This window comes from Bos indicus x Bos taurus, chromosome 10 (assembly GCF_003369695.1).
Source record: "Bos indicus x Bos taurus breed Angus x Brahman F1 hybrid chromosome 10, Bos_hybrid_MaternalHap_v2.0, whole genome shotgun sequence".
Classification (NCBI taxonomy): Eukaryota; Metazoa; Chordata; class Mammalia; order Artiodactyla; family Bovidae; genus Bos; species Bos indicus x Bos taurus.
The window spans coordinates 21,558,510-21,580,845 of record NC_040085.1 but is presented as its reverse complement, the minus strand read 5'-3'; the positions used below and the strand labels follow the sequence as shown (position 1 = coordinate 21,580,845).

The window sequence follows — 22,336 nt, the reverse complement described above, 5'->3', positions numbered from 1 at the left end:
GGCAGGGCTATATTCCTGTCTTGCTAGTTTTTTGACCTGAGGCATCCAGCACAGGCGCTTGCAGGCAGTTGGTTGGAGCCAGATCTTGGTGCTGAGATGAGGACCTTGGAGAGAATTCACAGCTATTAATATTCTCTGTGGTTTGAGGTTCTCTGTTACTCTGGTGGTTTGGACTCAGAGCTCCCACCATAGAAGCTAGTCCTGAACCTCAGCCAGTGAACCAAGGGGCCATGCAAATTGCATGCCATGGTGGGAAAAAAAAAAGCAGCAATCAAAGAAGCAGAATAGCAAAGAAGTTATAAAATAAAAATATAAAAAATAAAAATAAATATGAAATAACAACAAAGCAAAATAGAACCATGATGGCAAAAAAAAAAAAAATAAAGAAAGAAAGAAAGAAAGAAAGCCAGAACAGGCTTGGTGGGAGATGGAGGTTCAGCCCCTCTATCTTCCTGACTGGAAGAGTGCCTTGGGCGAGCTTAGGTCCAAATCCCTTTTGGCCAGAAAAGGCCGTGAGGAGGGGGCTTAGGCTCAGGATGTTATGGACCGAGAGGGTCCCAGAAGACTGAGGTTTGGGTCCAGGATCCCAGCAGACACACCAGAGCCCTCAAGAGCGTGGGAAACACTGGCTGTGTTCCCATCCCCTAATCTCCTGAAGGTCTCTTTCTGTGCCTGCTGATCTTACTGTGAATGGGCCCCTCCAAGTTTTGGAACTCTTTCCCTCCCCCAGCCACCCCTCAGTGGGTGCTGGTTCTATTCTGTCTCCACTTTTCATCCTTCTCTCTTTTCGCCTCACTTCTTACTCAGTTCATCCAGTTCCCTGAGGTGTTCCAGGTCCTCCACCAGTGCCTGGTAGATGCCCTAGTCGTGAGGAGCCATGAGTTTCCATCTTCCTACTCCACCATCTGGACTCCATCCTTCACATCTTCTTTACCTGTTTACAAATGGGCATGTAAGTTGTTTCTGTAACTTGGCTATAGTAAATAGTCCTGCAATGAACACAAGGATATATGTATCTTTTCAAATTAGTGTTTTCAATTGTTTTCAGAGAAATACCTAGAAGTTAAATTGCTATAACATATGGTAGTTCTAGTTTTTAATTTTGAGGGAAAGATCCATACTGTTTTCCACAGTGACTACACCAAGTTACATCCAACCAACAGTACACAAAGATTCCCTTTTCTTCAAATCTTCATTGACACTTGTTATTTGTTGTTGTTTTTATAAATAGTAGCTGTTCTGGCAGGTGTTAGATCTCTCATTGTGGTTTTGGTTTGCATTACCCTGATGATTAAAGATGTTGAAAATTCTTTCATGGGTCTGTTGGACTAACCTGTATGTCTTCACTGGAAAAATGTCTATTAAGATCCTCTGCCTTTTTAAATCCAACCTTTTACTTTCTGCTATTGTGTTTTATAAGCTTTTTATATATTTTGGATTATAAGCCCTTATCAGATATATGATTTACAAATATTAATATTTTCACCCATTCAGTAGACTGTTTGAAGCACTGTTAAATCTATATCTTTACTCTCCAACAATCCTATGCTTATCAAGCTTGCCATCTATTGAGAAAAACAAATGAAACAGGCATATTATGTGTTAAGCTATTATAATTAAGTACACTGCCATAGAGTGAGGAAACTATAGAAGTGTATGTAACATTTAAACAAAAATATTATCTGTGAAGAACAATAGTTTATATCTTTTTATTTATTTTATTTAGTTCTCTTTTCTTATTCAACTGGACAAGACTTCCAATAAAATGCCAAACGTTGGTGTTGAGAGAAAGCATTTTTTCTCATTCCCAACCTTAGGGATGTGGGAGAGGGGTTTCCAATATTTCAACATTAACTATGTTATGATGGAGATATTTTACATTAATCATTTATCAGAATGAATTATTTTAATTCTAAATCTACAACTAGGAGTTTTATTATGAAAGTGTATTGATTTAATGAAATGCTCTTTCCCTATTTATGGAGATACGTGATTTTTCCTTTCTTAGCCTGGTGACTGATTTCAAATTGTTAAATCCACCTTTCACTTCAGTTATAAAATTAATTTGTTGTTAACATATTATTCTTATTATATATTGTTCCACTATAATTTATATTATTTTGTTTTTGTGTTGATGTTGAGAAAGTTCATATCTTATAATTTTTTTATTTTAGTACATTTATCTGGTGTTCATACCAAATTTATACTACTTTATAGGTAAACTAGGAAATAGAGTTAGCATCTGGTCTGAAACCCACACTCTATACTTTGGAGAAAGAGAAAATACAGAACGATAAAAATGGCCTTGTCAACCTAGCTTACTGATGCTCTTACCTCTAAAGCAGCGTGGTGAGACTAATTCTGCACCTGTTGGAACAAGTTCACCCCGGTTCAAGTCATGCCATAGGAAGGAACTCATGCTGTAGTGGCTGTGGTAATGCTCACACAAGTACAGCTAGCAGAGGGAAAGCCCAGACGAGCAAACAGGAAAGAATACTTCTCTCCTTTTCTAACGTGCCATCTTCCTCTAGCATGCTCTATATTCAGAGCACAAAATGTGGCCAGATGGGAAAATAAAAATGTGATTTGCATAGTCCCCCCACTCCAGTACTCTTGCCTGGAAAATCCCATGGATGGAGGAGCCTGGTGGGCTGCAGTCCATGGGGTCTCGAAGAGTCAGACACGACTGAGCGGCTTCTCTTTCACTTTTCACTTTCATGCATTGGAGAAGGAAATGGCACCCTCCTCCAATGTTCTTGCCTGGAGAATCCCAGGGGCGGGGAAGCCTGGTGGGCTGCCGTTAATGGGGTCGCACAGAGGCGGACACGACTGAAGCGACTTAGCAGCAGCCGTAGCAGCAGCAGCAGCAGGAGCAGAAAGCAGAGTGTAGAAGCAGAAAGCAGAGTTGGGAGTCAAGAAAAAATGGACAAGCAAATATTTTAATTTTAGGTGAAATTTGTTTAGTAGATATAGAACCATTAATATGTTTTGCTTAGTAGCTAGTTTTTCTGAGGGAATTTGTAATTTCATATATATTTCAAAATTTATTTGTATAAAGTTTTACATAATATCATCTTGTAATATTTGCACAGACTTTGGCATGTGTAGATATATCTCCGTTTTCATTTCTGGCATTGGTTATTTGTGTATTTTCTCCATCAATCTTACTGACGTAATTTTTTTTCTATTGTACTTTTATGTTTAATATGTTTATTCATTAATACTTGTTCTTGATATTTCATCCTTACTTTCTATAGTTTAATTTTCTTGACATTAATACCTGGATCATTGACATGCATCTTTTATTTTCTAAAAATACATGTATGAATAGTAACGTCTCTGCCAGCATGACTGTAACTGCATTCTATATGTTCTTATGTAGATATTGTATTTTTTATTGTTGCTATTTAATTGCTAAGTCATGTCTGACTCTGAAACCCCATAGACTATATAACCTGACAGGCTCCTCTGCCCATGGCATTTCCCAGGCAAAAATACTGGAGTGGGTTGCCATTTCCTTCTCCAGGGGATCTTCTTGACCCAGGAATCGAATCTGTGTCTCCTGCATTGGCAGGCAGATTCTTTGAATTTCTATTATGATTTTTTTTTGAAATATGGATTTTAGAATCAAATTGTATTAAATTGATAATGAATTACATGAAATATGTGGGCTTTGAAACTAGGTGGATAGCAGTATCTCATTTTGTAAGTTTACCAGAACTAATTATTCAATTTAGCAAGGACTCAATCAGGATGCAGTGCTGTTATTATGTTCCTTTCCAGGAGGGATGTGAAAGGAAATTACATTCAGGCTTCAAATAACTTATGAATGAATGGTGGCTTCTATAATTACAGATTTATATCAGTGAGCACAGCTAAGATATTTTCATCTAAAAAATATTTCAAGAAGCCATTCTAGGTCCCCAGATATGTATGGACACTGATCTAAGTGATGCTTTCATGATCATCTGGTTTGGCCAAAAGTAAATTTCTGCAATTATTCCTTGGTGTAGTTTGTACTTCTTGTTTTTTTTTTTTAATATTTTAGGAAATTAATAGCAATAATTGTATGTCTTTTTAAGTCAATTATATAATCATTAGTAGTGTTTTAACTTACTGGCATAAAGATTGATATGTCACGATTAAGTTGATAGTTATTGGTATAGGGATCTGACTCAAGAAATCAACTTTTTTCTTCAGTTCACAGGAATAAAGTAACAATGAATATACTGTAAAGATTTGTTAATATAATTTTATTTGCAAGTGACACATATCAACTAGGGCTATGAAGCATGCACTATTACACAGGCAGATTCATTTAAAAAGTCTATAAGATGCAGACATAACTAGCATACCTCAACTTACAGTAACACCAAACTGCATTCATTTTCCTGCCAGATATATTTTACTCTCTGAGTATGATACATGTGTCTAAGAACATATATATTTTGGGGGAAGTTATTAAGTGAAACCTTCCCTAGAAGGCTTATTCCCTAGAAGGCCTTTTCCCTAGAATAACAGATATTGGTTAAGTATACAGCCCAGAACCACATGGATTTTTTGAAAGCTGCAGTGAATGAATGAGCAATTGTATTCTGGGTGTGTGTGTGTGTGTGTGTGTGTGTGTGTTTGTAGAAGGCCAAAGAGAAATCCTTTTGTTTATTGTTTCCTTAACTTTGCATTATACAATATTTTAATTGTAACAACCCAAATAAATATGTCATGAAGAACAGTGCACAAATGAAGATGGTATAATGGTAAATAAAACATTACCAATCAACATTCAAGTTGTCTGATCTTCTTCTGGAGTCCGTCCATCTCCTGGCTGGAGCATTGTCTCTGCTCTTCTCAACTTGTGGCATCCATTACTGACTACAAGGTGTCTTTGCCAGGTGTTTTGTGTCACTAGGACAGGGAAAGGAATCCTGAGCTGATGTCTTTAAAATAATGGTTTGAAAGATGTACAAATCACTTCTCACATCTTATTGCCAGAACTTGGTCATTCAGATACAACTGTCTATGCTGCTACTGCTGCTAAGTCACTTCACTTGTGTCCGACTCTGTGCGACCCCGTAGACGGCAGCCCATCAGGCTCCCCCGTCCCTGGGATTCTCCAGGCAAGAACACTGGAGTGGGTTGCTATTTCCTTCTCCAATGCATGAAAGTGAAAAGTGAAAGTGAAGTCACTCAGTCGTGTCCGACTCTTAGCGACCCCATGGACTGCAGCCTACCAGGCTCCTCCATCCATGGGATTTTCCAGGCAAGAGTACTGGAGTGGGGTGCCATTGCCTTCTCTGACAACTGTCTATAGCGATTAGGAAATCTACTGTATAGCTGGGGAGTCCTGTATCCAGCTAAAATTTGAAAGATTTACTATTAGTAAGAATAGGCACTTGGCCACAGGAAACAATTAGCATACAATTATTGAGATGTAGTTTATACACATGTTCAGCCTTACAATACGAATTATTATTCAGAGTACTTAAATCAATTTACACCCATTCACAAGGCATAGCATTTCCTTGAATACACATTCTGAACAATAATTGTTTTTGTTTGGTGTCTTTTTTAATAAACCCATTTCACAGATGTATAATACCATTTTATCATCATCTTAAATTGCATTTCCCAGATTAATTATGAAATAGTCTTCAGTGAAATAAATACCTGTACATGTTTTGCCCATTATCTCCCCTGTTGAGATGTTTGTCTTTTTCATTCATGTGTAGGAGGTATTATGATTTCTGTGTAATGTTGTTTCTTTGATTGTTCCCTTGTACTTTCCTCTCATTACTAAATTTCTTTTGTTTTGAAGCAACATATCCTTATTATTTCCTGAATGTAAGTAAAAAAATAATGTTTCAAGCAATTTCAAATCCTTCTGCTTGTGTGTTTAAGAAAAAAATTTTCAAGGAAACTGTACCTTTAATCAATAGCTAAGACTTGAAACCTTGAATTACAGAGATTATACTGTTAAGTACCAGTATTGTAGTTTGATGCCTCTAGATTTTGTTTTTCAAGTAGAAGCAGAGCAGGGAAATATATCCCTTAAGCTCTCTAGCTAATTTAGAGTTATGATAGATAAATCATGTATTTCTAGAAGTGAGATTAATGATATTTAACTCAAAATGATTTATTAGGTAATACATAGATTAGGTAAAATACTCAGCATGAGATTTGGAATATAGGTAGTGATTATTAAATTAGGCATGCTTCAGTCATGTCCAAATCTTTGTGACCCTATGGACTGTAGGGAGAATCGCCATGGGATTCTCCAGGAATTAATACTGGAGTGGGTTGACATGCCCTCCAGGGAATCTTCCTGACCCAGGGATTGAACCCACACCTCTTGTCTCCTGCATTGGCAGGCAAGTTCTTACCATTAGCACCATCCATAGAAATAAATTGTTATTTTATAATTAAAGCAGAGACATTACTTTGCCAACAAAGGTCCATCTAGTCAAGGCTATGGTTTTTCCAGTGGTCATGTATGGATGTGAGAGTTGGACTGTGAAGAAGGCTGAGTGCCGAAGAATTGATGCTTTTGAACTGTGGTGTTGGAGAAGACTCTTGAGAGTCCCTTGGACTGCAAGGAGATTCAACCAGTCCATTCTGAAGGAGATCAGCCCTGGGATTTCTTTGGAAGGAATGATGCTAAAGCTGAAACTCCAGTATTTTGGCCACCTCATGTGAAGAGTTGACTCATTGGAAAAGATTCTGATGCTGGGAGGGATTGGGGGCAGGAAGAGAAGGGGATGACAGAGGATGAGATGGCTGGATGGCATCACTGACTTGATGGACGTGAGTCTGAGTGAACTCCGGGAGTTGGTGATGGACAGGGAGGCCTGGCGTGCTGCGATTCATGGGGTCGCAAAGAGTCGGACATGACTGAGCGAGTGAACTGAACTGAACTGAATTCTTATTATAATCACCAGGCATTTTTTTTTTTTTACAATACACAAGAATATTTAGACAAATTTTTATTTTCTCCAAGTGGTAAGAATACATGTATTAGCTTTTGGAACATATTTTCTTAATGGAATAAACACAAAAAATATATCTGAGATTACTGATAACTTACAGATATGAACATTTATAGTTTAGTTAACACGTCAAACTATGTCCAAATTAGGGAGCAAACAGTAGAATTACTGATTATATGAAAGCTTTAAAAATTGTACTTTGTATTCTTATGCTGACTTATCAGTCGCTTTACTGCATTTTTAATTTCTTTATTTCTCAGTGTGTAAATGGCTGGATTCAAAAGAGGTGTAATTACCGTATAAAACACAGAAAGTACCTTGTCCACCCAAGTGATGCTAAGTGGCCAGAAATAGACGAAAATGCAGGGTCCAAAGAACAGCACCACCACTGTGATGTGGGAAGTACAGGTAGAGAGTGCCTTTGATGCCCCATCCTTGGAATGAAGGTGAATAGTTACCAGGATGTAGGTGTAAGAGATCAGCAAGAGAATGAAGCAAGTTACAGCCAAGACACCACTGTCAGCATTTATCAATATTCTCAGAGTATGGGTATCCATGCAGGCTAGTTTGATCACTTCGGGAATATCACAGAAAAAGCTGTCCACTATTCTGGGTCCACAGAAAGAAAGATCTAAAATCATAGCTAGTTGACTTATGGCATGTACAAAGCCAATGATCCATGATATCAGAGCTAGCCAGATGCACTTTTGTCTGTCCATAATTCTGGAGTAATGGAGTGGCTTGCAGATGGCTACACAACGGTCATAGGCCATTGTCACAAGCAGTACCATCTCATCTCCTGCAAGAAAATGTATAAAGAGGATCTGACTCATGCAGCCCCCAAAGGAGATGGTTTTATTATCCTTTAGGAAGTCTGTGATCAGTTTAGGAGTGGTGACTGAGGAAAGGCAGAAGTCAACAAATGAGAGATTGGCTAAGAGGAAGTACATTGGGGAATGGAGATGGGAGTCAGTGATGATTAAGAATGCAATGAAAAGGTTGCCCAGGACGGTCATCAGGTAGAGTGCAGAAAATGGCAGGAAGAGGAATTTCTGGAGCTCCCTTGAATCACAGAGTCCACGAAAAATGAACTCAGATACCATGGACTGGTTTGCTTCTTCCATTTAGTACATTTCTAATGTGACCAGAAGAGGTGAACTAAGAAGTTCTAGAATGGAAAGAAGAACTAAATGTTTAGGTGCTTGAGAGCAGACAAACACTTCTCCCGTGCAAAATTTAAGTCCTAGGAAATGTGCTAAATTCCAAATTGAAAATAAAGATTTATTGAATCAATCTCAGCTCTCAGGAGCTAATAATGTGTAGAAAGGAAGTTTAAAAGCTTCACCCAACAGAGAGTTCTTTGGTTATGCAAAATGAATATTCTCATAAAAATAACTATACTAATATATTTTATAAGCAATTTCTCCACTGCTTGAATCTTCCTTTTTGGCATTAAAAGTGCATAGGTCTATAATATATTTGGAGGTTCTTTATTTTTAACTCTTATCTAGGGCAATAATCTAATGCTACATTTCTCACACAAAACTTGACTCTTAGAAACAAATTTATTGCTAAAGTTGATATGTGTGAGCAAACTGAATTGAATCAAATTCTTTTACAAACTGTGAGAAAAATTTGTTTATCAAATGACTTGAGGAAAGCCCATCTACATCCAAAGGAGACCCCAGATGCTGATGGCACGTTTCTAAGCTGAATATTTTTACTAATTTTGAATCTGTGTATAAAATTATATATTTCATAGGCAGAGTAACTCCACTTATTAACATTATAGACCAGTTCTATTCCCTCACTTGTAACAGATTTCTTTTTTGAGAGTAGCTTAAATGATAAAGAAATGAAAACTATGTTTATTCCTGACTGTTCTCAGAAAAGAATGTATAAAATTTAACTTCATTTGTCCTTAAACTGTTCACATATACTATATAAATTGAACTCTGCAAAATATATATATTTTGTATATTTTGTAAACCAAACAGCAAGTTCTTTTTTCCTCATTTTTTTTCTTCCATTTGCCCTCATTTTTTATTTATATTTTTTCTTTAGTCTCCCTTCTTGTCTGTATTTCTTTATTATCCTAGTCTTTTAGAAAATATAGTTTAGATTATCAGGTACAATAACTGGCACTTATGAACTACCAAGTCCTTGATAAGCATTTTAAAAACATACATTTTGTTAGGTATTCCCACTATAGGACTCAAAGCATTTTGCATTTCCAACTACAAAGTACAAATCCCCTTTCTTAAAAATATAGCCTTGTCAATACAATGTGTTGTCTTTTGATGATGAGAGATGGCACTGGGATGTAATTTTTTAATTACAAAATTAATTATTTTTCCATTTATTAGTATTATTTGCCTTTTTTTCTTTGAATATATGCTCCCTTTTTGTTGTACTTTTTTTCCTTCTGAGTTTTGCTCTTCATTCTGTTCAGCTTTTTTCCCTCACCAAACATAAGACTTTTTAAAAGGAACATCAGCATCATTTATGTCTTGTGACTATTTTCTTACTACTGAATTTTAACTTCATTATCCTTAAATTTTTGTAAAAATACTCCATGAGATCTAATCGAGTATATATATATGTACATATTACCTATTTGAAGAATCACAGTTCTTGCAATTTTGCAGAAGAGAAATTTGACTTTTCCCAAGTCTTAAGTTCAAAAATACTAGAACAACAAAATACACAGAAATTTGTCTGACTTTAAAACCTCCAGACTAGCTTTCCTACTAAAAATGACTTCTAAGCATCTTGATTTTGAGATGTCTATAAAAGTAAAAGAAAAAAAAATTCTGAAATAAGACATTTTGTTCTGTAAAGAGGTGACAGACACAAACTATGTAAATAGCTAAAGCAATAGTAAAGAGGTACAGGTTTATATTAAAATCTATTCAGTTTCATTGTTGTCTATAAAGTGTATGGTACTTTGCCGTATAAACATTTGACTGAGGCTTTTTTCCATTTACTTACTTTTGTCAGTAATAGAACTGAATAAGAGAGTTACCGTATGATCTTGCAATTCCACTTCTGGGTCTATATTTGGAGAGAACTCTAATTTGAAAACATATATGCACCCTAATGTTCATAGCGGCACTTTCTACAATAGCCAAGACATGGAAGCAGCCTAAATGACCTTTGATGGAATGGATAAAGAAGATGTGGTATATGTGTATATATATATATATATATATATATATATATATATATATATATATACATACATACATACATACACAATGGAATACTATTACTCAGCCATAAAAGAAGAATAAAATAATGCCATTTTCAGTAACATGAATGTACCTAAAGATTATCATATTATGTGAAGTTAGTCAACAGAGAAAGACAAATATCATACAATATCACTTATATGTGGAAAACTTAAAAAATGGTGATATAAATGAGCTTATTTACAGAGCAGAAACAAAATTGCAGATACAAAGAGCAATCTTATGGTTACCAAATGGGGTGGAGGGGAGGGAGATTAAATTATTAGTTTGGAATTAACATATGCACACAACTATATATCTAATGTACACAACATTGTAAATTAATCTATATTTCAATTAAAAATGAAATTTGAGCCATATTTTATGACTATTACTGTCACTACAAGCATTCAGCACAAGTGTTATAAACAGTGGTGGAAAACACAGAGGGAAACGGAGCCAGTCCACCTTACAAGGGAGAGGTCACCTTCCTTCCCCAAGTCACCATATCGCTCTCAGATTGAACAGATTTCAAACAGAAAGATGGTTTTCTGGCCAGTGGCTGAGACAGAGTGCCCCTCTCAAAACCTGGTTTTCTTCCCAAACAGTGTCCAAACAGGATTCTAAGATTCCTTTTTTATGTACTGCTTCACTTAACAAATGCTGGGTATTAAAGTTGAAAGAGAAATTAAAAAAAAAAAAAAAAGCATGACAATGTGCCAAGATAACTTTGGTCCAATTTAGCTTTGCATTAACCCACAGTCATTGTGCTGTTATCTTAAAATTTCCATGATTTTTTAAAGGTTAAGGAAGGTGAACAAGAGAATTAGAGGTATCAGTATAGAAAGAAATATTTTATGATAATAATGTTATTTTTGAGAAGCGGGTAAATGATCGTTTCTTCTTTTTCTATGTTCTAGAATTGTGTCAGCAAAGCACAGAATCCCTTAGGACATTAAAGCAGTTATCAAAGCTATATAATTAAGGCTTTTCATATTTGTCACTTTAATATAATATTACTTTCAAATACATAAATTGCAAGTTTAAAAATGTCTCAAAAGCCTGAACAGTTACATTAAAAAGTTCCTTTGAATATCCATAAATACCATATTTCCTTCCCCCAAAATTTGGCATGTATCCTTCCTAAATTTTATTGATAATTCATATTTAAAACATATTCTTAAAAAATATTAAATTTTTTTCTGTAAGTTTGAAACTATGTATTTTGCCATTTCATTTCATATCTATCAATATGATTTGATAATGTCTCTATTAGTATGTGTGTGTGTGTGTGTGTGTGTGTTAGTTGCTCAGTCGTGTCTGACTCTTTGCGACCCCATGGGCTGTAGTCCAACAGGCTCCTCTGTCCATGGCATTCTCCAGGTAAGGATAGTGCAGTGGGTTGCCATTCCCTTCTCCAGGGGATCTTTCTGACTGAGTGATCAAACCCGGGCCTCTTACACTGCAGACAGGTTCTTTACCAACTGAGCCACCAGGGAAGCCCCTATTATATATATATCAACCTAATTTCTCTAAACTATGCAATATTCAAAATATGAATAAAACACAATTTATTAACCCTCCTAAAAGTGGTAGAACAAATAAAATCCAGAAGGAATTGGAGATATCAGGATAAATGAGAGGATCTGTGAGAACTGATCTCACCCAACGTGGGCAGCTGAAAACTTCTTAGATTGTAGAAAGGCAGTGTTGGTGAACACATCCACTAACCTAGAGAGGGTGATACACCCTGACTCCAGAGGCACAGAAGCTGCTGTACTTGAGACCATCTCAGTCTTTGCTTGTGTATTTCTTCATCTGGATATTTGTGTAGCTCCTTTATCATATTTTTAATTAAACAAGTAAATGTAGGTAAATATTTCCTAAGATCTGTGAACCACTCTAACAAATTAATAGAAGCTGAGGAGGGGATCCTGGGAACCTCTGATTTGTAGCCAAATTGGACAAAAATTGTGTATAATCTGGGGACCTATTACTGAGATGGGCAACTTAAATAACAGAAAGAGTCTAGTGGGACTAAGCCCTTAACCCATGAGCTCTAACACTAGCTTCAAATGCATAGTGTTGTAAGGATTAAGTTAGATTGTGGGCTACCCAGGTGGCGGTGCTAGTGGTAAGGAACTTGCCTGCCAATGCAGGAGACGCAAGTTTGATCCCTGGGTAGGAAAGATCCCCTGGAGGAGGGCATGGTAACCCACTCCAGTACTGTTGCCTGGAGAATCCCATAGACAGAGGCACATGGTGGCTATAGTCCGTAGGTTTGCAAAGAATCAAATATGACTGAAGCAACTTAGGACCTAGGACACCCAGAATTGAGTTAAGTTGTTGTGGATATTAGCTTGGTATGGGGAGAAACCTCTACATCTGGTGATCAGAAGTGTCAGAGGTGGAGTGTTTTATGTGAATAAAAAAGGACACTTATAGGAAAGAAACACACATGAGGTAGACTGAACTGAGTTTTCCCTTTCCAATGTGATATGATTTTTTTCTAAACCAGTTACTATAATCTCATTTTCCTTAGTTATGGAGTGTTGTAAGGTAGGCATATAGTCCAGAATTATTCAATGAGATATAAACCAAAGTCAGTTTCTGAGGTCTGCCTTTCTTTTTTTTTTAATTTTATTTTATTTTTAAACTTTACATAATTGTATTAGTTTTGCCAAATATCAAAATGAATCCGCCACAGGTATACATGTGTTCCCCATCCTGAGCCCTCCTCCCTCCTCCCTCCCCATACCATCCCTCTGGGTCATCCCAGTGCACTAGCCCCAAGCATCCAGTATCGTGTATCGAACCTGAACTGGCAACTCGTTTCTTACATGATATTTTACATGTTTCAATGTCATTCTCCCAAATCTTCCCACCCTCTCCCTCTCCCACTGAGTCCATAAGACTGTTTTATACATCAGTGTCTCTTTTGCTGTCTCGTACTTTCTTAAACCAAATGACACATCGTCGTGTGCAGATGGACTTTCCTGATCCTTTTTCCATGCATTTGATGCTAACGTCATGTCAAAGTTAACAACGTTTAAAGTCTATATACAATGAGAGCCAAAGGTTAGAAAGAACCTAGGATCCAAACCATTTGTGGAATACTTACTCAGCACCCATAGCGGTCTCCCTTCTTGTGCCTTCTAGTACAGCACGGTCACATCCTGGTCTGTAGCTTTATCACCGGTCTTCAGAGAAATCTATCCAGAGTTGTAGCTTATATACACAAATGAAAGTCTCACCTCCACCTTCAAGATCACATGTCAAAACTGAATTTAGAATATAATAATCCACCCCAATGTCCTGATAAGTATCATTGCCATTCCCCCATACGCCACAAACAGATACCTATGTGGTTGTCTTGTCCGTACTTTCACTTGCTATCTCTAGTTGTCCAGTTTTAGTCTCAACATGTCTCAATTAACTTCCCTCCTCTTTACTTCTGTTGTCATTATTTGCTTCTAGGCTATATATTTTTCCATATTGGCAGTTTAAAAGACTATTAATGGATTTCTCTGCTCCATTCTTCCCCAATTCCAACTCATTCTGTAGTCTGGTTCCACCTATGTGTACAGAAAGTCAAATATGATCTACACGGTCTCCTAGCTAAATTTTTAATGTGTCTATGAAGAGAAAATTTCTGAAATCCCACAGAATATCACATAATACTAAGAGAAATAATGAACAATATTTGGATTTAGACAAAGTTACATAAACATTTTAGAAAATGAACTTTAGAACTTTACCAGAAAGTTACTGAGTAAATTTCAAAACTGACTCCTCATTAAAAAACTCTTGGGAAAATAGGAAGTATTAAAAAAAAATAAATGGGCTTCCCTTGTGGCTCAGACAGTAAAGAATCTGCCTGTAATATAGGAGATCCAGGTTCAATCCCTGGTTCGGAAAGATCCCCTGGAGAAGAGAATGGCAACCTACTCCAGTATTCTTGCCTGGAGAATTCTATGGACAAAAGAGCCTGATGGGCTACAGACTATGGGGTTGCAAAGAGTCTCAAATAGGTGGACTGAGTGACTAACACTTTCACTTTCAAATAAGTAAACATGCATAATTAGTGAAAATCAGCTGATATAGAATGTTATATTATTTTGAGGTATACAACTTAGTTATCTGACAATCAAATACATTATGCAAGAATCACCCTTGAAATTCAAATTCCCATTATCATTCATTACCATACAAAGTTGTAACAATATTATTGACTATATTCCCTATGTATACATTGTTGTTATTGTTGTTCAGTCACTCAGTCATGTCTGACTCTTTGTAACCCTGTGGGCTCATCAAATCCCATGAATTATTCCTTTCATAGCTGGAAGTTTGTTCCTCTAATCCCCTTTACTTATTTCATTCATCCCCTCAGCACCCACCCTGTCTGACAACCACCAGTTTGTCCTAAGAGTCTGCTTTTATTTGTTTATTTTGCTTTTTAGATTCCATGTATAAGTAAAATAATATGGTATTTGCCTTTCCGTGTCTGACATGTCACTTAGCATGATAGTGTCAAGTTCTTGCAATGGCAAACTTTCTTTTTTTATGGCAGGATAGTGTTCCTACATATATAATCACATCTTTTCTAATTCATTTTATCAATGGACACTTAGGTTGCTTCCATAACTTGGCTATCGTAAATAGTCCTGCAATGAACATAAAGGTGCATGTATCTTTTCAAATTAGTGCTTTCAATTTTTTTTTTCCAGATAAATTCTAGGTTTTTATTTCACTTGTGGAACTTGAAATTGCTAGGTCACATGGTAGTCTTTTTTTTTTTTTAATTTTTGGGGGAAGATCCAATGTTTTCCACAGTGGTTTCACCAGTTACATCCTATTAATATTGCATGAAGTTTCCCTTTTCTCTAATCCACATTGATGCTTGTTATTTGCTGTCTTTTTTTTTTTTTGGACTTTATTTTTTTTTATTTTATATATTATTTTTTTTTTTTTACTTTACAATATTGTATTGGTTTTGCCATATATCAACATGTATCCACCACCGGTATACACGTGTTCCCCATCCTGAACCCTCCTCTCTCCCCTACCATTCCTCTGGGTTGTCCCAGTGCACCAGCCCCAAGCATCCAGTATTGTAAGTAGTCATTCGACAGGTGTAAGGTGGGTTTTGGTTTGCATTTCCCTGATGATTAGTGATGTTGAACATATAGTTGTGTTGTCCATCTGTATGTCTTCACTGGAAAAATGTCTATTCAGATTTGACATTTTTTAACCCAATTGTTTTTTGTTTTTTTTTGCTATTGTGTTGTAGAGTGCTTTATTTGTTTTGAATTATAAGCCCTTATCAGATAGATTTACAAATATATTTGTCCATTCAGCAGGTTGTCTAAAACACTATTAAATCTATATTCATCTTTACTTTCCAACAATCCTATGCTCATCAAGCTTGCCATCTATTGAGGTAAACAAACGAAGTAGGGGGTTTTCCAGGAAAGAATACTGGAGTGGGTTGCCATTTCCTTCTCCAGGAGATCTTCCTGCCCAGGGATTGAACCCCGGTCTCCTGCATTGTAGGCAGACGCTTTACTGTCTGAGCCACCAGGGAAGTCATATTATGTGTTGCTGCTGCTGCTGCTGCTAAGTCGCATCAGTCGTGTCCGACTCTGTGCGACCCCATAGACGGAAGCCCACCAGGCTCCTCTGTCCCTGGGATTTCCCAGGCAAGAGTACTGGAGTGGGGTTAGCTATTATGATTAATTAGACTGCCACAGAGTGAGGAAACTATAGAAATATATGTAATTTTAAACAAAAATATTGTCTGTGATGAATAATAATTTATTTATATCTTTTTGCTCATTTTATTTAGTTTTCTTCTCTTATTCATCTGGACAAGATTTCCAATAAAACACCAAACATTAGTGTTGACAAGAAGCAATTTTTGTCATTTCCAACCTTAGGGACATGGTAGAGGAATTTCCAATATTTCAGCATCAACTATATGCTATGCTGGAGCTGTTTTGCAATCACTTATCAGAATGAGTAATTTTATTTCTAAATCTACAGCTAGGTGTTTTATTATGAAAGTGTATTTGATTTAATGAAATGCTCTTTCTCTATTTATGGAGATATTTGTATGATTTTTCCTTTTTTAGCCTGGTGATTCATTTCCACTTGTTAAATCTACCTTACACTTCAGGTATAAAATTAATTTTTTTTGCCATATATTATTCATGTCAACTTTATACCTGCTTCATAGATGAATTGGGAAATTCATCTGTGAATTCATCTAACCCATGGTCTGAAACCCTTACTCTGTACTTTGTGAAATCTGCTGGATCATGAAAAAAGCAAGAGAGTTCCAGAAAAACATCTATTTCTGCTTTATTGACTATACCAAAGCCTTTGACAGTGTGGATCACAATAAACTGTGGAAAATTCTGAAAGAGATGGGAATACCAGACCACCTCATCTGCCTCTTGAGAAATTTGTACGCAGGTCAGGAAGCAACAGTTAGAACTGGACATAGAACAACAAACTGGTTCGAAATAGGAAAAGGAGTACATCAAGGCTGTATAATGTCACCCTGTTTATTTAACTTATATGCAGAGAACATCATGAGAAACGCTGGACTGGAAGAAACACAAGCTGGAATCAAGATTGCCGGGAGAAATATCAATCACCTGAGATATGCAGATGACACCACCCTTATGGCAGAAAGTGAAGAGGAACTAAAAAGCCTCTTGATGAAGGTGAAAGAGGAGAGTGAAAAAGTTGGCTTAAAGCTCAACATTCAGAAAAGAAAGATCATGGCATCCAGTCCCATCACTTCATGGGAAATAGATGGGGAAACAGTGGAAACAGTGTCAGAGTTTATTTTTCTGGGTTCCAAAATCACTGTAGATGGTGACTGCAGCCATGAAACTAAAAGACGCTTGCTCCTTGGAAGGAAAGTTATGACCAACCTAGATAGCATATTCAAAAGCAGAGACATTACTTTGCCAACAAAGGTTCATCTAGTCAAGGCTATGGTTTTTCCTGTGGTCATGTATGGATGTGAGAGTTGGACTGTGAAGAAGGCTGAGAGCCGAAGAATTGATGGTTTTGAACTGTGGTGTTGGAGAAGACTCTTGAGAGTCCCTTGGACTGCAAGGGGATCCAACCAGTCCATTCTGAAGGAGATCAGCCCTGGGATTTCTTTGGAAGGAATGATGCTAAAGCTGAAACTCCAGTACTGTGGCCACCTCATGTGAAGAGTTGACTCATTGGAAAAGACTCTGATGCTGGGAGGGATTGGGGCAAGAGGAGAAGGGGACGACAGAGGATGAGATGGCTGGATGGCATCACTGACTCGATGGACGTGGGTCTGAGTCAACTCCGGAAGTTGGTGATGGACAGGGAGGCCTGGCGTGCTGTGATTCATGGGGTCGCAAAGAGTTGGACATAACTGAGCGACTCATCTGATCTGATCTGGAATAAGAGAAAATACAGAAAGAAGTATAGAAATGACCTGATAAGTCCCCTTGAAAGCATGCTAATTGGACCCCCTGATGATATTTTTATTGAAAAGATAATGGGGTGCTTCATCTATGGAATCCTTTTAGGCAAAATACACTTGACCTGTCTAGGTTGCTAGTGACAAATCAGCCTATAAATTTATTAGCTAGAATTGAGCTGGAAAATACCATTGAGCTATGCAATTATCAAATTAAAAGTTGAAGGTGCTTCATGACCAAAATAAGCTCCCTTTGGCAATCATGTTATATATGTGTTATTGTTTGATTCTTCATTTGTTATATCTGCTTCAAGGTACAACTTACAATAGTATGAAAAACCTTGGGGACTTATGGTCTCAGAATTCTCCATGCATGACCTTTGACTACAGCTGCCAACATCCTTTGAATTATTAATAATTTGACAGTATCAAAATTAATAATTTTGATAGTATTTCAGACAATCCAATTCTGTTATTTTACTGGGAAATAAGTGTTCCTTCTCTTTCTCATCTCAGGAGAAGTTTATGTAAAAAATGTTTCCTCTTTCATACTTGCAGTGTTCATCAGGAAAATCACTTAAGCTGCACATTTCTGTGTGGAAAGCTGTTTCAGTCAGGGATCAGTTGGCAAAGAGGAAACACATTACTTGAACAGAATTTAATATAAAAAGTAAGCAGGTATAATATTGCCAACTAGATGTCTGACAGAGTTAAAAGAAAACTTTATTACCATGAAGAAAACAATTGTAGGCAGCAGCTACTGCTCACAGGGTGGGGAACAAAGTTTAAAAATTAAAATGATAGAAATGTAGTGATGTAGGAAAGGATTCCTATGGTGTGAAACTCCCTCTTTGGAGGGAGTGTACTTGCCTCCTACTTTTTCTCTGAACTCAGAAGTGTGGCATGATAGATTCTGAGACTCAGATATTTGAAGATAGGGTGCCAGCTTGCTGGTGCTCTTACCTCTGATGGAACAGAATGAGACTAGTTCTGAACCTGTAAGAAAAGCTGCACCCTGGGTTCAGCTCATGCTGTAGGAAGAAACTATTGCTATAGCGACTATGGTAATGCTCACAAGCAGAGGGAAAGCTCAAAAGAGCAGACAGAAAGGAGTCCTTTTCTCCTTCTCTAACTTTGCTGTCCTTCTCTCCCATGCTCTGTCTTCAGAGGGTAAAATGGAGCCAGATGTGAAAATAGACGTGTCGTATGCAGAATCCCAGGAGCAGAAAGCAGAGTATAGAAGTAGAAAGCAGAGTTGGGAGGCAATAACAATGATCTTAATTTGCATTTCTCAGCTAACTAAAGAGGCTGAATGTGTAGTCAGTGAAATAAATACTTGTTCAAATTGTTTGCCTCTTCTCTAAGCCCCATTGGCTTGTTTATCTTTTTTATTCATGTGTAAGAGGTTTTCATAGTTTTGTATAAATTTATTTTTGGGGCATTTTTCTCATCGTACATAATCTTTGCTTTGAAGCAATGAATTATTAGTTCTTTAATGCAAGAAAAAAAAACAATAGTCATAAAAGTCATTTATTAACATAAGAAATGTTTTGTGAATACTTTTCCATGTGTACTTTAAGAGGAAAATTTTGAGGGAAACTTCTATCTTTAAACCAAGAGTTAACATTTGAAGATTGAAACTTTAAGGATTATGCTATGGAATGCAAATGCAATGTATTATGGTTTGAATCATTTATTTATTTTTCTAACTGGAAGCCGACCGCTCAGGTATCTTTAGTATTTTCTCTAGCTAAGTAAGAGAGGATACATCATGTGTTTTTAGAAAAGAGAATGATAAACTACTGAAAGTGGTTTAGTAATATACAAAGTGCTTAGAATGGCTTGGGGAACATAGGTAATGTTTAGTAAATTCTGAAAATTATTATTATTTTAAAACTGTCATCATTATTGTTATCACTGGGTAAGTTTTTATCCTATACAAAGAATTATTTATGAAAAATTTTATTTCCTTCCAATGTTAAGAATTTTAGTGTTGCATTTTAACATATTTTCTTAGTGGATTAAATCACAGCATACATTTGGGAATATTTAAAGCTTATGGATACAACATATTTCCAGCTCATAGGTCAGAATATATCCAAATTGGGGAGCACATGGTGGAATTGCTGATTACATGAAGACTCTAAAAATTACACCTTGAACACATATGCTAACTTATCAGTCTCTTTATGGCATTCTTAATCTCTTTATTTCTCAGTGTATAAATGGCTGGATTCAAGAGAGGTGTGATTACTGTGTAAAACACAGCAAGGAACTTATCCACCCAAGTGATTCTAGGTGGCCACAGATAGGTGAAGATGCAGGGTCCAAAGAACAGCACCACCACTGTGATGTGGGAAGTACAGGTAGAGAGTGCCTTTGATGCCCCATCCTTGGAGCTAAGACGGACAGTCACCAGGATGTTGGTGTAAGAGATCAACAAGAGAATGAAGCACGTTGTAGCCAAGAAAACACTGTCAGCATTTATCAATATTCTCTGAGTATGAGTATCCGTGCAGGCTAGTTTGATCACTTCGGGAATATCACAGAAAAAACTGTCCACTATTCTGGGTCCACAGAAGGGAAGATCTAAAATCATAGCTAGTTGACTTGCGGCATGCACAAAGCCAATGATCCACGATGTCAATACTAGCCAGATGCACTTCTGTCTGTTCATGATGCTGGAGTAATGGAGTGGCTTGCAGATGGCTACATAACGGTCATAGGCCATTGTCACAAGCAGTACCATCTCACCCCCTCCAAAGAAATGTACACAGAGGATTTGACTCATGCAACCCCCAAAGGAGATGGTTTTATTATCCTTTAGGAAGTCTGTGGTCAGTTTAGGAGTGGTCACTGAGGAAAAGCAGAAGTCAACAAATGAGAGATTGGCTAAGAGGAAGTACATTGGGGAATGGAGATGAGAGTCAGTGATGATTAAGAATGCAATGAAAAGGTTACCCAGGACGGTCATCAGGTAGAGTGCAGAAAATGGCAGTAAGAAGAATTTCTGGAGCTCCCTTGAATCACAGAGTCCACGAAAAATGAACTCAGATACCACGGACTGGTTTGCTTCTTCCATTTAGTGAATTTCTAAAGTGTCCAGAAGAGATGAACTAAGAACTTCTAGAAAGAAGAACTTAAGGTTTAGGTGTCAGAGAGCAGATAAATTCTTCTCAGGTGCAGTGTTGAAATCTTAGCATTATACTGAGCTCAAAATTGAAAATAACATTTTATGAATTTATGGATGGGCACAATCCTCTGACTAAACAAAGAAGCTAATTAAATATAGAAGGACAGATCAAAAACTTTATCCATCAGAAGTACAGTTCTTAAGGGTTATTGAAAACAAATATTCTGATTAAAAACTTTAGTAGTAATGTGTTTTATGAACAGTTTCTCCAGGGCTTGAATATACCTTTTCTGCAGGGAGAATGCATCGTTCTAAAATCTATTTAGAGGCTTTTTATTTTTCAGAATCTATCCAGGGCAATAATTCGTTATAGTGTACACTTTTTAGAAACAAATCAATTTCTAAGTTGATATATATAGCAGATTGAATTAAACCAAGGTCTTCTACACACTCAGGGAGAAACTGTTCATCAAATGACTTCAGAAAAGATGTTTGTGTTCCAAAAGAAACCCTAGATGCTGACTACACATTTATAGTGCAAAATATTTTCATGCATTTTGATCTCTCTATGAGAAGATATATCCATAATATTATCTACTCCTTAGCCTAACTTATCCACTTATTAATGCACATTGACTGGTCCTTTGCCTTCACTGGCAACAGAAATTTCTTATTTCAGAGTAGCCTAAAGGACAGGCCAATTTAAATTACTTTTACTCCTGACTGCCCCTGTGGGAGAAAATATATTAATAAATTCTACTTCATTTGTACTTACACTATTCCTTTGCATTATTTAAATTGACCTCTGTGAACTGTGGACACATATATTTTCTATTTTCTACAAGCCAGAAAGCAAAGCCTTTGTTTCCTTTCTTTTCTCCCTCTCTCTATCCATCTGTCCCTCCCCACTTCCTTCCTTCCCTCCTTCTTTATTTCTACTTTTCCCTCTTTAATGTCTCTTTATTTCTCTCTATATAGTGTCCTGTTGTTATCTTCAGTCTAGCTACTACTGTTAAGTTGACTCACTAGAACTTACTATTTACCAAGTAAGCACTTTAAAAACCTATTTTGTTAGTTATTCCTTCTATAAGACTTCAAACATTTTATATTTCAACTAGTTGTGTACAAAATTGCCTGTTTTCACTCGTTACCACTAGAATGTTTTCTCAATGGTAGCAAGAAATGACATCTAAATGTAGATTTCATTTCTTACTGTGAGATTAAGCATCTCCCTCTCCCCATCAACACACACCATTTTAAAGGACTATTTGCCTTTCTTTTTGTTTGAACTGCCTGCTACTCTTCTGGGCACATTTTTACTTTGGATTTTGCTTTTATTTTCTTTCCTCAAGTGTTTTCTTCTTTCCTCAGAAAAAGTATGACTATTTTTTTTTAATGAAAATCGGCATATGGATTATGGACTGGCAGCATCTCAGTATTGAGTTTAAAATTATTTTACTTTGTTATTTTGGTAAGAGCACAACATAAGATCTATGTTATTTTGGTGGGAACACAA

General features: G+C 36.7%; 2 protein-coding genes across 2 annotated transcripts; both read right to left on the bottom strand.

The window, feature by feature from the left end:
* Positions 1-7,168: 7,168 nt before the first annotated feature.
* On the bottom strand, positions 7,169-8,107 carry LOC113899608 (olfactory receptor 4K3-like). Its single transcript, XM_027552866.1, has one exon. It carries the CDS (start codon positions 8,105-8,107, stop codon positions 7,169-7,171), a length of 939 nt encoding a protein of 312 aa, XP_027408667.1.
* An 11,750-nt stretch (positions 8,108-19,857) lies between these two features.
* On the bottom strand, positions 19,858-20,769 carry LOC113899460 (olfactory receptor 4K15-like). Its single transcript, XM_027552813.1, has one exon. The coding sequence runs from the start codon at positions 20,767-20,769 to the stop codon at positions 19,858-19,860; it is 912 nt and encodes a 303-aa protein (XP_027408614.1).
* Positions 20,770-22,336: the final 1,567 nt, after the last annotated feature.